Genomic DNA, 16,005 nt, shown 5'->3' on the forward strand with positions numbered 1-16,005 from the left:
TTTCTAAAGATAGCTACAGCACTCGACCCAAGATTTAAGAATCTGAAGTGCCTTCCAAAATCTGAGAGGGACAAGGTGTGGAGCATGCTTTCAGACGTCTTAAAAGAGCAACACTACAGAACTCGAACCACAAAAAAATAAAATCAACCTTCTGCTGGTGGCATTTGACTCAGATGATGAAAATGAACATGCGTCAGTCCGCATTGCTTTGGATTGTTATCAAGCAAAATCCGTCATCAGCATGGATGCACGTCCCCTGGAATGGTGGTTGAAGCAGGAAGGGACATATGAATCTTTAGCACATCTGGTACATAAATATCTTGCGATGCCGGCTACAACAGTGCCATGAGAACACCTGTTCTCACTTTCAGGTGACATTGTAAACAAGCAGCGGGCAGCATTATCTCCTGGAAATGTAAACAAACTTGTTTGTCTGAGCAATTGGCTGAACAAGAAGTGGGACTGAGTGGACTTGCAGGGTCTAAAATTTTATACTGTTTTATTTTTGAATGCAGGTTTTTTTTTACATAATTCTACATTTGTAAGGTTTCAGAGTAGCAGCCGTGTTAGTCTTTGTATATTTGTAAGTTCAAAGAGATTGCACTACAGTACTTGTATTAGGGGAATTGACAAATACTATTTCTTTTGTTTTTTTATAGTGCAAATACTTGTAATCAGAAAGAAATATAAAGTGAGCACTGTACAGTTTGTATTCTGTGTTGTAATTGAAATCAATATTTGAAAATGTAGAAAACATCCAAAAATATTTTTAAAAATGGTATTCTATTATTGTTTAACAGTGCAATTAATTGTGATTTTTTTTATTGCTTGACAGTCCTATATTAATAATTAATAATGTAATTGCACTTATATATAGTGCCTATCAGCAGAAGTTCTCTAGATGTATAGAAGGTTTGCAGAGATTCCATGACAGGGCATTACATTTCTTTACTTCCTCCATGACCATCTCATTTTCATACCAATTCTCAATACAGGGCCCCCTGCACCTGACGTTCAGCATAATAACACTCTCCATAAAAGCCCATTAAGTGTCTATCATAAGTGAAGTTACTGTCTCTGTAATGACCAGAGAAATATGTATTGAATTCAGTGTATTGGCTTGGGAAATCTGTTTTGTCCACCATAAATGGCTGTCTGTCACAGCCATGTCTGTTCAGAGTGAAGTGCATTACATAAATATAACTATACAGACAGAATATTTGTCAATCAGCAAAAAAGGCTATATACCCACTATCCAGGGCACATATACTTTGTAAGCATTGGTTTCCAATAGATAAATGTAATCAAGGTTTATATGTTCACAGAAGCCAACAGGATGGGATTGTTTCACTCGAAAGATCAGAAGAAAATTGTAACTAATGTTGTGGAAAATTACTTTGATATTGCTTTCTCAGTACAGCATCACAATTAGGTAGCAATGTGAAGCACGGGGAAAGAATAAATGAATAGTAACAAATCAACACAAACAGCTACTGTCAGGCGTACTTTGCTCAGTGAAAGTAATGTAAGCATTACTTAAAGTTTTATGACTGTAGTTTTATACTGGTTTAAATAGTACATCAAGGTTTTGCCATCATGCTTGCTTGGACTAAAACAATAAAGAACAATTTCTGGAAGAGACAGATAAAACTAAAGTACCAACATATTTTTATTAATCTTGTTTCTGAAGTTACACTATTCCAAATTAAAGATGACTGAACATATTAGCAGTGAGAAATGTCTGCTTGGTCAATGCAAATTCTACTGTGCTTCTTTTTTTGGGTGAAAAAATGTTCTTTATAGAATTTCACACAGCATTGCAGATGAGATTGTAAATGCATTCAGCTACATAGTAACTACCTGGGAAATACAAAAGCAAAGACCAATAAACAAAACTTTGTCATATAGAATCTGTTGGCCTAAATAATATAACGACACATATATTTATTCAGTTCTATTGAGGGACCAATTATGTAAGCAAATTACAGCAATATCCTGTCTCTAAAAGAAACTAATATTTTTAGGAGCTATTCTGAGGGAGGGAGGGAAAACATCGTTTTAAGCACACCTGGTGTTTCTCTCTTGACTGATTTCCATAGAACACAGTGCACAATAAGGAAACATGGTGATTCCTCTTTTAATGAAATGAACAGTGTCTTTTCTATGTTCTACCAAGTGCTTATTGTGCTTTAGGGACAATTGCCCTGATTTTCAGTGGAGCTGAACATGTGAAGCTCCTGAGTCTAGTGGCAGCTGAAGATGCCCAGCATTTCTGAAAATCAAACCATGTAACTATTTTATAAATATCTTTCTCTCAGGGGGTATGCTCTTCTCTCCATCTAACGTCCATTAATGTAAATGGGAGTTGGGTGTGTGAATCAAGCAAGAGATTAGACAATTTTGGAAGTAACAGCCCCCCTTAGAATAGTCTATTTTACTACAGCAGGGCCAGCTGTAGCAGGTGCGGAGCCCCACCCCGGGACGCGAATTGTCTCGCGTCCCGACCCCACCCCGACTCCGCCCCCTCCCTGCCCCATTGGATCCCTCCCCAAATCTCCGCCCTGGCCCCGCCCCTCCCTGCCCCATTGGATCCCTCCCCAAATCCCCGCCCTGGCCCCGCCTCTTCCCCAGCCCGTCGCATTCCTCCTCCTCCCCCGTCCCTCCTAGGCTTGCACTGATCAGCTGTATGGTGGCACAAGTGCTGGAGGGAGGGGGGAGAAGCAGAACGCAGCTTTTTTTTTTTTTTTCCCGCTCCGCCAGCAGCCCCGGACTTTGCGAGGCCCTCTTAGGCGCGGAGCCCCATTCCAGGGAATCAGCTGAATCGGCTTAAAGCCGGCCCTGATACACAGGACCCTGCCCAGGAAAATCTAGTAAATTATTGAGATAGTTTCATCTCTGAGGATGCTTCTGTTCAAACCTTGATTGGTATCTCAAGTGTAAATGGGTTGGGCCTCATCCTGTTCTTTATGTCTACCTCAAAAATCATTTCATAGTTGGTCACAATCAGCAGTCAGTGCTTGAGAGGCTCATGATTGGGAGAACAATGATCCAACAGGTCAGGACTAAGAGGCAATGGTAGAGAAGCGTGGGAAAGCTTACACAGGGCTAGTTGAAGCCAGTGCTGTACAGTTCTCGACTTTCATAAGTAGAACGCAAACCAACAATTTTTTTTTAATTATGAAATTCTGATGTCCAACAGGTAGTAAACAATGGCATCAAGAGCAGATCAATACTGCAGGTGTAACTCCCACCTAGTGTGCTTGTTGCATCTATTTTTGTGTGTGCAAATAAAACCCCATATTTGCTAGAGTCAAAACTTTTCCACCTGGAACGTTATATTGTACACCCGAGGATTGAATTTAATCCCAACAGGCTACAGAAGAAGAAAATTTTCTTTTATTTTAGAGGGAGTTGTCCAGGGTTATTGTGGAATTAATTTTCATGCACCTACATATTCTTTCGAAATATTTCATGCTTAACACGAGTTCTGTTTATTTAAGGAAAAATTAATTACAAATGTGAATACTTTTCACAGGGGATTTTGTTATTGTCGTAGTACAGAATGAAGGCAGAGCCTTGCTACTTAACAACCCTATTTTGCAGACATGATCTAAGTCTTAGAGAACTGTGTGATGAACATTGGAGAGTATGCTGCTGTGATGGGTTAGTTCCCTGGCCACAAACCCTTTCACCCTTGAGCCATCTCCTCCACATCTCCAGAGCTTAATCCCATGGAGGTCCTTCCACAGGGAAAAGGAGAAACATTGCCATGTCGGAGATGCTGTCCCACTGCTATATCTGCTGTGGTTTTGGCTCATCCTCCATTTGCAGAGATGACATGACCCAGAATTAGAGTTTGTTACACAGACTTCTTTTTTAATTCATATAATATTAGGAAATAACTATAGCATATCTGGTTTTCTCCTATATTACTAACAACAGTGGGTCATCTACTTTCACTGTAAAAACCAAAACATATTATTAGGTGAAGAATACAAGCCCTTGATAAGCTACTTTGTGTCTAGGTATTGCAGGTCTGCAAAAACTGTGGGCCAGTTCCTACATTCTGTGTATCCCCAACTAATCCAGAGAGCTGGGCTATTACAACGAGCACATGTCATAATCTGTTTCAAATGTTTCTTCTTATTGCCCTGTTCTCTTTCAGATGTGTACACGCAGCTTTCATTGACTTCAAATGGATTTATAGGCACATATCTTAGAGCAGAATTTAGCCCATTATGTCAGTTCAATGTGTAAGTTGTTTTGCATGTAAATATACAAAATTATATTAAAAAAAAAAACAAGTGACGTGACTGGCAAATCCTCCACTTTCAATCAATTGCACAGTTTTGATTCATTATTTCCACAGTTTCGGCTGAGTGGCTGCTTTCAAAATTAGAGTGCAATTGGTCTAAATAACAAATATATTAATGTTTAAGTATGTTTGATGATACAGAGACAAGCACTTAATAAGCCTGGATGCAGAGGGTAGCACTTAATGTAATGACAATTACAGGATTCTGTGTGTCAGGGTGCAGCTCCTTTAACATGATAGCAGTATTTTGCCTTTAAAATACACAAAATATTACCAACTGCACATTAATTGTGACAAGCAAACAGAAATAATATTTAATCAAATGAACACAGTATAAAAGAACACAATGGACCAAACTCGGCCCTCTGTTATACCAGAGTGAATCTAGAGTAACTCCATTGGCATCCCTCTGTCTAGGATTTCATACTGCCTACTGTATGCTCACCAGTGAGGTATCATATGTAACTGAGGGCTTGTCTAAATGGCTCCGCAGTGCAGGTTACAGGGGTTCAAGCTGCAGCACATATTAAAGTATTGCTCTGTAACTTCCCCAGGTAGACCCTGCTAGTGCTAGTTAAAATGTACCTACTTCACATTAACATAGTTCCGACTGGTGGATGTTTTAGTTCACACTAACAGGGTCTACAATGGGGCAGTTACAGAGAAACACTTCAGTGCATGCTGCAGCTCTACATGGGGGCATATGGGGCAATGTAGACAAGCCCTTTGTCAACATGAATCCCATGCTTATATCTGTGCATATCCGTCAACTGTCCCTCATTGTGAAGGACATCACTCATTTTAGTCCCAAAGTTACCTACTTTCCACAGAGATATGGACTCCTCAAAGTCTCATTGTTGAAAATTATTACATCAGAAATAACGAATCATGAGTTATTCACACTAAAGTACTGAATCGCACAACATTTTCAGTTTCTTGAGTGACTAATTTTCATGTGTCCCTCATTTTGGGTCTGTCTCTCACAATGCACCCCACTGGGCAGTGGCAAGTTGGGAGGCATGTATCTGTATGGGTGAAGTGAGTGGAGTTATTGTGGATCTACACCAGTGTAACTGAGAGCAGAATTTGCCCCAACTCAAGCTGACATCCTTGACAAAGCAAAGATTCTCGCATAACCTGACATTCTTTATTGAGTCTGATTTTTAAGCAAGATTTATTATGAGCAAATATTTAGTCCCACGGTTGGCTTATAAAAAATGAAATATTAGTCCCAGAGAACATTTATGCTCACATCACTTTTGTAACGTATGTAAAGAGTGTCAAAGATACAGGACAAAATTACTGGATAGAAATTGGAATGCTAACCTGGTGTCTGCTGATGAACTATGTCTTCTGGATCCTGCAGATGAATGAAGACGACAAGTCCCGCTGCTCCAAACAGCAAGATGAAGGAGAACATACACGTCAGCCTCATAATTATTGTTCTCAAACCAATCCACTTTTGACCCAGGAAAATGAACTGCATGCAATCTCCAAGACACACTCTTCACTCATAGTCTCATCTTCTCAGCTGCCATTCCATTATAATACCATCTACAAGAGGTAAAAAAATAACACACCCACATACAACATTTATTTTTCCATATCCCTTTGTAAAGGCAGGTTGATTTTTTTTATTGAGAGCTAATAGTTGATCTACATATCACCCCAGTGAATCTAATTGCACGTATCTGGTCAATTTCTTCCCCATTAGTTTGTTTTTAATAAGGTATGTATCACTTTGTGTTTTCCTCTTGTTTAGAGGAAAATGTGGAATATAAAAAAAAAGTATAATTTGGGGAAAATGATCATACACTGGAATGTACTTGCACAGAAACCCCCTTTTAACAGCCTGTTTGCTCCAACTGAAGCATGTGTCACTTTTTATTTTTCACTTGTTAAACAATATGAAAACATAAAGGGTGACAGTGTGGGGAAAATGATCGCATGAGCTGCATCTTGCATAGAAAACATGGAGAGAATGACAGAAACAGTTTGCAGGTTTCTGCATCATTCAATAGGAAAATGAGTTTTCTAAAACAGCCTGTACTGTAGACCAAATATGCATCCCATTTATAAATCTAGGTGGGCATATTGACCTAAGGAAGCTGTGTGTCCTAAGAGAAGTAATGACCCAGATGCTTGGGTCATCTTTAACTGGCTTGGACAAAACACCCAGCTTGGACCTGGCTGGCATTGGCAGGACCGTGGACTATATGAACTATTAGCTCATTCCTTCTCTAAGATCTATGAGAGAGTTTATGGGCTCAGCTCTGTAAATACTACCAGGCATAGCACTTATTACTGTATGTAATCCCTGTGAAATTTGGAATGGGGCTAGTCACAGAACACACTACAGTTGGTACTAAAGCCCCAATTCAACAAAGCACATAGGTAAAAGACTGAAATCAATGGTACTACTTGTGCTTAATGATAAGCACAAGATTAAGTGTCTTGTTATTTCAGCATTTAAGCATCTGCAGATTCAGACACCATGATCCTGCCTAATATATATATAGTTAAATAGTGATGATAGCTGGGTGAGACAGGGATTGTAGCTTGGCGATTTACCTAAAATTTCAACCAGAAAGACTAAATGAAAATGTTTACACTAAAACTAAAAAAAAATGGGAGGGAGGGGAGAGAAGATCCAAAAGAATGCTGTTGCATCACTAAACTCCAGGGACAGAGGACGAATACACTAGTGGTGTTATTGGTTATTTGTAGCGGCGCGGGCCGAGGGACTTAGTGGCCGCCTCTTCCAGCAGCTCCCATTGGCCTGGAGCGGCAAACCGCGGCCAGTGGGAGCCGTGATCGGACGGACCTGCAGATGGGGCAGGTAAACAAACCGGCCCGGCCCGGCCCGCCAGGGCCTTTCCCTACACAAGCGGCGACCCCAGTTTGAGAAACACTGTCATAACCAGTAACATTTTATCCTTTCCTGATCCTGCTGGGGGCAGTTTAAGAGAACACAGAGTTATCTCTATTAGGATTTACAACACAATGGTGTGCCTAAATTTGAGTTTTACAAATCCCATTTTGAGCAGAATGAGAAAGCCCTTAGCAAATGCTGATTTCCAAAACAACTAGAACCTTGTTAAAAAAAAAGATAAATCTAGATCCCGCTCCATTTTTTTCTGATTTGTTTAAAAGTTGTTATTCAAACTAAAAACAGAGTCAAAAGTCATAAAGGACATCCCAACATTCCTGTGAATACACCTATCTTATTAATATTATTTAATAATTACATTATATCATATATCCCAGAGGCCCTGTTCAGGATCAGGACTCCATCGGGTTACATCACACATTGTCCTCTCAATATGCAACGTTTAATGAAAGCTACAAGCGACATGCACATATACAGAAGGGAAAATAGACCCCGATGATTATTTTATCCCAATGAAGGTCTGTTAAATTCACCATTAGCGAATAAAGAGGGAGCCAGGGAAAAGGGAAAAAAAAGAGTAAACCACCTCTCAACCAAAACATAAACCTCAAAAGGTTCTAAATTATGGGTTTGGGCTTCTCCCATCTTTACTTTCCTGTAATTATTTTTTCACTCAGTTGACTTTAATTAACTTGCTGTAGGCTTGTAAGCTTGGTGAATGAGAACAATTTTTTATACATGGTAGCAAACAGGGGAGATTGAAAGGGAGAGAAGAAAATCCCCCTGCTGAACTAAAAAAGTGTGAGTACTAATCTTGGGGTGAGTGAGCTTGTTTGACTGTTTGTGGTTTTTTTCTCTTTCAGGTTATTTTAAATGTACAGGGTCAGCTGGGATTGTGTGTTTGGGGACTATTTGAGCCTTGTTCGATCATCTTTGATCAGCCCAGTGATCACCCTCCCCCTATGCAATTAATGAGGGAGTCAGGCTGGCAAGGAGAGGCCTTAAAAGCCAGAGGCTAAGTGACCAAGAGGAGTCAGCGAACAGAAGAGTCCGTAAGAGAGAGTCATAATATAATTGCTATGGTTAGGAAAGACTGCATCGCTAGTGCCAATGCTGCTCCTGTCTCCTCCACCTGTATCCAGACAGAGAACCTGACCATGGATGCCTCTACCCAGATTCTGGTGTGGATTTGCAGAGACTGTGGCCTGCATTTCCCACTCTCAGAAAGCCAGGTTGCAGGGACCAGCCAGCGTGAGAGGTACCTGCTGGTGGAATTTCTTAGGAAGCAGATAGGAGAGCTACAGGTGGAGATGGCTAGGCTGAGGAGCATCTGTGCCCATGAGGAATTCATTGAGAATATTCATATGGAGATGTCCAAGGCTGAGGAAGCTATCCAGCTAGAGGGAATTGCTGTCACGCCCCCAGGGGAGGAGAATATGGCTCTGTCACAGGGAGGACACTGGCTACTGGTTACTTCTGGCAGTAGGCGGTGTTTAACCTCTACTCCCAACCCACCCACCATAGTGGTGAAGAACCGTTATGCTGCCCTGGCAATTCCACATTGCTTGTGGAGCATGAGTTATGCTCCACAAGCAATGTGGAATTGCCCCCAAAAGGTGGAGGAGAAGCCATGTACCCCCAAGGCTGGAAAGATTGTAGCCACCACTCCCAGGAGGAAATGTAGGGTAGTGGTGGTTGGTGACTGTCTTCTGAGGGGGACGGAGGCACCCATCTGTCTCCCTGACATGGCATCCCAAGAGGAATGCTGCCTGTCAGAGGCCCATATCCGAGAAATCACATAGGAACTGTTGAGGATCATCTGGCCCTCTGACTACTACTCCACGCTACTCATCCATGTGGACTTTAATGATACTGCGAGGTATGACCGTGAGCAGATCAGAAGTGACTACGGGGCTCTGGGAGTAAGGATGAAGGAGTGGGGGGCTCAGGTGTTCTCTTCAATCCTTCCAGTCAAAGGTAGGGGACCAGGCAGAGACAGATGAATCCTGGAGGTGAATGCCTGGCTGCAAGGTCATGGTGTCACCAGGAGGGCTTTGGCTTACTTGATCAATGGGATGCAGATCTGGGAAGAGGGACTGCTAAGTAGAGATGGGGTCCACCTATCAAGGAAGGGGAAGAGCATATTTGGATACAGACTGGCTAATTTAATGAGGAGGGCTTTAAATTAGGTTCAAAAGGGGCAGGAGACAAAAGACCACAGGTAAGTCAAAAACATGGAGTCCTGGGAGAAGGGTTAGAATCTGGGAAAAGCATGGGTTGCTATAGCAAGGATAAGGGAGAGACAAGAGAGAATATATGGGGAAATCAAATCAATATCTTAAATGTCAGTATACTAACACAAAAAGTATGGGGTATAGGAGTAATGGTCTCAAGTTGCAGTGGTGGAGGTTTAGGTTGGATATTAGGAAAAACTTTTTCACTAGGAGGGTGGTGAAGCACTGGAATGGGTTACCTAGGAAGGTGGTGGAATCTCCTTCCTTAGAGGTTTTTAAGGTCAGGCTTGACAAAGCCCTGGCTGGGATGATTTTGTTGGGAATTGGTCCTGCTTTGAGCAGGGGCTTGGACTAGATGACCTCCTGAGGTCCCTTCCAATCCTGATATTCTATGATAAGCAGGAAGAACTAGAAATGCTAGTCAATAAACACAACTATGACATGGTTGGCATCACAGAGACTTGGTGGGATAATACACATGACTGGTACATTGGTATAGAAAGGTACAGCTTGCTCAGGAAGGGCAGGCTGGGAAAAAAGGCTAGGTGTTGCTTTATATATCAGAAATGTACACACTTGGACTGCGTTTGAGATGGAAATAGGAGACAGACTTGTTGAAAGTCTCTGGGTAAGGATAAAAGGGGTAAAAAACAAGAGTGATGTCATGGTAGGAGTCTACTGCAGACCACCTAACCAGGAAGAGAAGGTGGATGAGGCTTTTTATAAACAACTAACAAATCATCCAAAGCACAGGACTTGGTGGTGATGGGGGATTTCAACTATGCAGACATCTGTTGGGAAAATAACACAGCAGGGTACAGATTATTCAACCAGTTCTTAGAATGTATTGGAGACAGTTTTTTTTATTTCAGAAGGTGGAGAAAGTCACTAGGGGAGAGGTTGTTCTAGATTTGATTTTGACCAATAGTGAAGAACTGGTGGAGAATTTGAAAGTGGAAGGCATCTTGGGTGAAAGTGATCATAAAATGATGAGAGTTCATGATTCTAAGGAATGGTAGGAGGGAAAACTTCACAATAAAGAAAATGGATTTCAAGAAGGCAGCCTTTAGCAGACTCAGGGAGCTGGTAGGTAAGATCCCCTGGGAAGCAAGTCTAAGGGGAAAAACAGTTCAAGAAAATTGGCAGTTTTTCAGAGACACATTATTAAGGGCACGAGAACAAACCATCCTACTGCGTAGGACAGATAGGAAGTATGGCAAGAGACCACCCTGGTTTAACTAGGAGATCTTCAATGATTTGAAACTCAAAAAAGAATCCTATAAAAAGTGGAAACTAAGTCAAATTACAAAAGATGACTATAAACAAATAACACAGGTATGTAGGGACAAACTTAGAAAGGCCATGGCACAAAATGAGATTAACCTAGCTAGAGGCATAAAGGGTAACAATCATGGTTGGTGGGTATAATAGGCCAGGGAAGGCGAGGCTGCTGCCGCCAGCGGACACCTGTGCTGCGGTGGCTCCACCCTTTCCCCGAGGCCCCTGCTGCTACTACTGCCCACCCTCCATCTCCACCCCAGGTCCCCACTGCTCACTACGTTGATACTTCTCGGGGGCGGGATGCAGACATGGTGAGCAAGCGGTGGGCACGGGGATCTGGCAGGGAAGTGTGGCAGCTCGGACGGGCACTGGGGCCACTGGCTCTACCCAGCACTCAGGCAGGGGGCAGTTTGGGGCCTGGCACTGGGGCTGGCCCAGTGCTCCAGGGATGGCTCGGCTCGGCCTGGCCTGGCCCAGGGCCAGCCCGGCACTCAGGCAGCGGGAAGCGGTGCGGTGCTGGGGCCAGACCGGCACTCAGGCTGGGGGCGGCGGGGGGGGGTTGACCCGGTGCTGGGACCAGCCTGGTGCTCAGGGGGAGGGAGGGGCTGGCCTGGGGTGGGCAATCCAGGGCTCCTCTGGTCATGGCGGGGAGGCCCCTCAGGGGTCTTCCTGTTATGGGTGGGGCCTCGGGCACAAGGGGCAGGGCAGGCATGCTAGCCTCCCCAAAGTGGGGATCACCTGCCATGGTAACAAGCAAACATTCTACAAATACAGTAGAAGCAAGAGGACGACCAAGGACAGGGTAGGCCTGTTAAGGGGTGGGGGGAACAATAACAGAAAATGTGGAAATGCTGAAGTGCTAAATGACTTTAGTTTCAGTTTTCACCAAATTAAGCATCAATTTGCAAACATCTAGAAGATAATAAGGTGATAAGTAACAGTCAGCATGGATTTGTCAAAAACAAATCGTGTCAAACCAACCTGATAGCTTTCTTTGACAGGGTAACAAGCCTTGTGGATAGGGAGGAAGTGATAGATGTGTATATCTTGACTTTAGTAAGGCTTTTGATACTGTCTCATATGACCGTCTCATAAACAAACTAGAGAAATACAAACTAGATGGAGTTACTATAAGGTGGGTGCATAACTGGTTGGAAAATCGTTCCCAGAGAGTAGTTATCAGTGGTTTACAGTCAAGCTGGAAGGGCATATCAAGTGGGGTCCCACAGGGATCAGTTCTGTATGTGGTTCTATTCAATATCTTCAGTGATTTAGATAATGGCATAGAGCAGGGGTCCGCAACGTTCGGCACGCGGCTCACCATGGTAAGCACCCTAGCGGGCTGGGCCAGTTTATTTACCTGCTGACGCGGCAGGTTTGGCCGATCGCGGCCCCCCCTCGCCGTGGTTCGCCGTCCTGGGCCAATGGGGGCAGCGGGAAGTGGCGCGGGCCGAGGGATGTGCTGACCACGGCTTCCCACCGTTGCCGACCCCTGGCATAGAGAGTATACGTATAAAGATTGTGGACGATACCAAGCTGGGAGGGGTCAGAAGTGCTTTGTAGGATAGGATTAAAATTCAAAATGACCTGGACAAACTGGAGAAATGGTCTGAAATAAATAGGATGAAATTCAATAAGGACAAATGCAAAGTACTCAATTTAGGAAGGAACAATCAGTTGCACACATACAAAATGGGAAATGACTGCCTAAGAAGGAGTACTGCGGAAAGGGATCTGGGGGTCATAGTGGAGCACAAGCTAAATATGAGTCAACAGTGTAAACATGACCTATGAGGGAAGATTGAAAAAAATTGGGTTTGTTTAGTCTGGAGAAGGGAAGACTGAGGGGGGACATGATAACAGTTTTCAAGTGCATAAAAAGGTGTTACAAGGAGGAGGGAGAAAAATTTTTCTCCTTCATCTCTGAGGATAGGACAAGAAGCAACGGGCTTAAACTGCAGCAAAGACAGTTTAGGTTGGACATTAGAAAAAACTTCCTGTCAGGGTGGTTAAGCACTGAAATAAATTCCCTAGGGAGGTTGTGGAATCTCCATCATTGGACATTTTTAAGAGCAGGTTAGACAAACACCTGTCAGGAATGGTCTAGATAATACTTAGTCCTGCCTTGAGTGCAGGGAACTGGATGGGAAGACCTCTCGAGGTCCCTTCCAGTCCTACGATTCTATGCTAGATATGCATTCCCTAGGCCTTTCTAAATCCAGTGTTTAAGTTGCGGAAGCACAAACTCTGAAACCAGTTATACACACAAATGAAATATACTTGTTGGAAAAATACCAAGGAGAGGTTATTAAAAGACTCTAATCATATGTCATTTGTAAACTGGTCAATAAGATAAAATCAGTATTGGGACTATACAGTATTATTGCAGCTGCAGTGGATAAGGCTGCACAAAGTTTTCCATTCTAACTTCCATTGTCAAGCTGACCATAACTTTCTAGACGACATAGGAATTATATCTCACAAAGTGGCTCACTCAGAACAGGCAAAAATGCAGTGAAATATATGTAACTTATACTCTCACTACACTTCTTCTGGTGGCTAAACCCCTTTCTCCCAATCAAGTTTATATATGGTTGCCCTGTCACAATAAAATGCCCCCCCCGATGGGATCCCCTGGGTCAGCACCAGCGTTGTATATTGCTAATGCCTTTATATGCATTGGAAAGTATCTTGGGAAGGGTTGAAGGTGTGAGTCTGGAGTGGAAGACTCCTTTGCAGGTTACAAGAGGCTGGAGCGGGAGGAAGGGAGAAAGGAACAGATTAACTCGACAATCCAGCTAGGCCCGAAGATAAGGAACGAAACTGCAGCCCAAGGCCAGAACACACAAACAAGCTCTCTGCTGCCAAACAGCCAGAAGCCTGTATCTCAACCCTGGCCAGCCATGAGAAAGGAGAACTAAGCCAGACAGAACTGAAGGAGTTGCAAACCTAGTAAGATTGCGAAGGTCAGTGAGTTAAAAAACAACAGTCTCGCGACCCTGAAACCGGAGTGTTTTGGGGAAACTAAGGGAGCCACGGAAGGCCAGTTCGGACTGGTACTGAAAGCACGGGAGAGGAGGGTCCCTGGATGAAAACGTCCCCAGAAGAACCCAGGGCTTAAAACCCTCCCGAGAACTGAAGCGAGCCAAAGATTTACAGCAGACCCTAGACGACCTGTGCTCAGGGCAAAACTCTCGTCTACCCTTCCCCCCCCCCTTCTTCTTACGTTACACCCATTGTGCGTGTGTAAGTATAAAAGTGGGTTAGGGCTCAGGCACTAACACTTTCTTCCTCCCTCTGAGTGACGTGGGGCGTGCCCAGCACTCACCGCTGTTATTTGGTTAATAAAGCTTTAAACTTAGTCACTTGGTGTGCTCCTTCATCTCCTCTCCTAAAGATCCTAAGGCTTCAGCCTGATCACCTGAAGCCCCTGGCAAATTGGTAACATAAATCTGTCACAGCCCCTCACCGTGGTATCTGAGCACGCTGTCCTTGAAAGCAGCAGGAGTATGTGCGTATGATGATAGTTAGCACCTTCCTGATATTAATTAATTGCTATAACACCTGTGAGGAAGATAAGTATTAGTATGATATTAGGGGAAAGGTGTTATTGTATCATTAAAAACAGGGCTGGCTCTAGCATTTTTGCTGCCCCAAGCGGGGGGCGGGGGGGGGAAGCTGCGATCGCAAGCGGCAGCAGCTCTTCATTCTATGGCGGCAATTCGGCAGCAGGTCCTTTGCTCCAAGAGGGAGTGATGGCCCCGCCGCCGAACGGCCGGATGTGCCGCCTCCCTCTTCATTGGCTGCCCCAGGCACCTGCTTGCTATGCTGGTGCCTGGAGCCAGCCCTGCTTAAAAAACAAACATTTAAAGAAAGGTGTGCTGTGGTTGGAGGTAAAAACATGAACTATGATTGCATGAATATTTTAGCAGAATTTTCAGACATCAAACCCTTTATTTGCAAAGATACAAGTAGACATAATTCCTTCATGCTCCCAGGTGACATTGAAAGCAAATTAGAATGGCAGAAATGACATTGCAAAGTAACATGATGGGAAAGCCATATTGCATTAGCTGTTTTACAGGAGATGAACTAGTTTAGTATAACTGTAGAGTGAGACGCTGCTGAAAATGAGTTACCTGCAGTGTGACACACAAAGTGCTAGGTCATAGAGGGAGGGCCTCAGTCTTTTGACAGACAGCAGTTTTCATTTTAAATGAAAATTAAAATGAACATTTTATTGAAAGTGCCTGGAAGGTGTGCCACTGAATTATAGTTGTGCTTTTCAGCAACCATCTTCTGGAATCTTATGGACTGAACATATTACTGTGAATGATCTGACATTACAATAATGCATCAATCCAAGAACTACAAAAAGAGACAGTTTGTTGAAAACTGCTGTGAAAAGACATGTTTCTTTTGCTTGAAATTCTTTGGCAGAAATGCATAAACCAATCTACATTCATGTGCCTGATAACATGGGTTTGTTTACTGATTCATGATAATGGCTTTCCCCCCAACCCTCTTGTTTATCCACCAAGAAATCTGACACTTCATTAAGTTGATACGTGTGTAAACTAGGCTTCTGCCTGTGATCTAATTCTTCAAGTAGACACCTAGGAACTGCCATTCTGGAAGAGACCAGTGGTCCATCTAGACCAGTGTCTTGTCGCTGACAGTGACCAGTATTAGTTGCTTCACAGGAAGATGGAGGAAACCCTGCTGAAGACAGTCATGGCATAACATGGCCACAAGGAAAGTTCTTTCTGCCTTTAGTTAGAGGCTGGCTTATGTTTGTGCACACCTAGTATCTCTGGCATGTAATGTTTTGGAAAACATAGTTGAAGGGACATGACTTAAACAGCAGTACAAACAATTGTTTTCCAAGGGCTCCATCACTCACAGAGGAAGTGGGGGCCTAAGGAACATTCTTTACACTCTTGTGTGGGCTACTCCAATTGCCAGACCCTGTGTACTGGGGAACAGTAGCTGCCAAAAGGCTACTACCCCATCTCCTGTGCAGATTGATGGGGTAGGGTAGTGGGCACAGCCATGGCTCCTCCCCACCCCCTCTCTGGTTTGGTCGGCACAGCTGAGCCAGAGTGGAAGGTGAAGGGCTGCTGCAGCTTACTTCCCCTAAAGAGCAAAAGTGACGCAAAATCAGATTGTGACTCTAAGGCTTTGCTATGCTCCTTGGACAGTGCAGCTACGCACTGGCCCTTGCTCAGGCTGGATTGCAGGATGCCTGTCTAGCCCCAAGTGAAGAAATGCACATAGACTAGTGT

General features: G+C 43.5%; 1 protein-coding gene across 4 annotated transcripts in view; it reads right to left on the reverse strand.

Annotated features, from left to right (window-relative positions):
- Positions 1-16,005, reverse strand: part of CHST8 (carbohydrate sulfotransferase 8) — a 273,333-nt gene that overhangs the window by 212,607 nt on the left and 44,721 nt on the right. For 2 of the 4 annotated variants that reach the window (XM_034788316.1, XM_034788314.1), the window contains exon 2: positions 5,642-5,869. In XM_034788316.1, coding sequence (XP_034644207.1) covers positions 5,642-5,801 — 160 coding nt within the window. In that variant the 5' untranslated portion in view covers positions 5,802-5,869. Of the gene's footprint in view, positions 1-1,651; positions 1,861-5,641; positions 5,870-12,080; positions 12,120-16,005 lie in introns of those variants that run through there. The other 2 variants (XM_034788315.1, XR_004647979.1) reach the window with 2 other exon arrangements.

This window comes from Trachemys scripta, chromosome 13 (assembly GCF_013100865.1).
Source record: "Trachemys scripta elegans isolate TJP31775 chromosome 13, CAS_Tse_1.0, whole genome shotgun sequence".
Taxonomy (NCBI): domain Eukaryota; kingdom Metazoa; phylum Chordata; order Testudines; family Emydidae; genus Trachemys; species Trachemys scripta.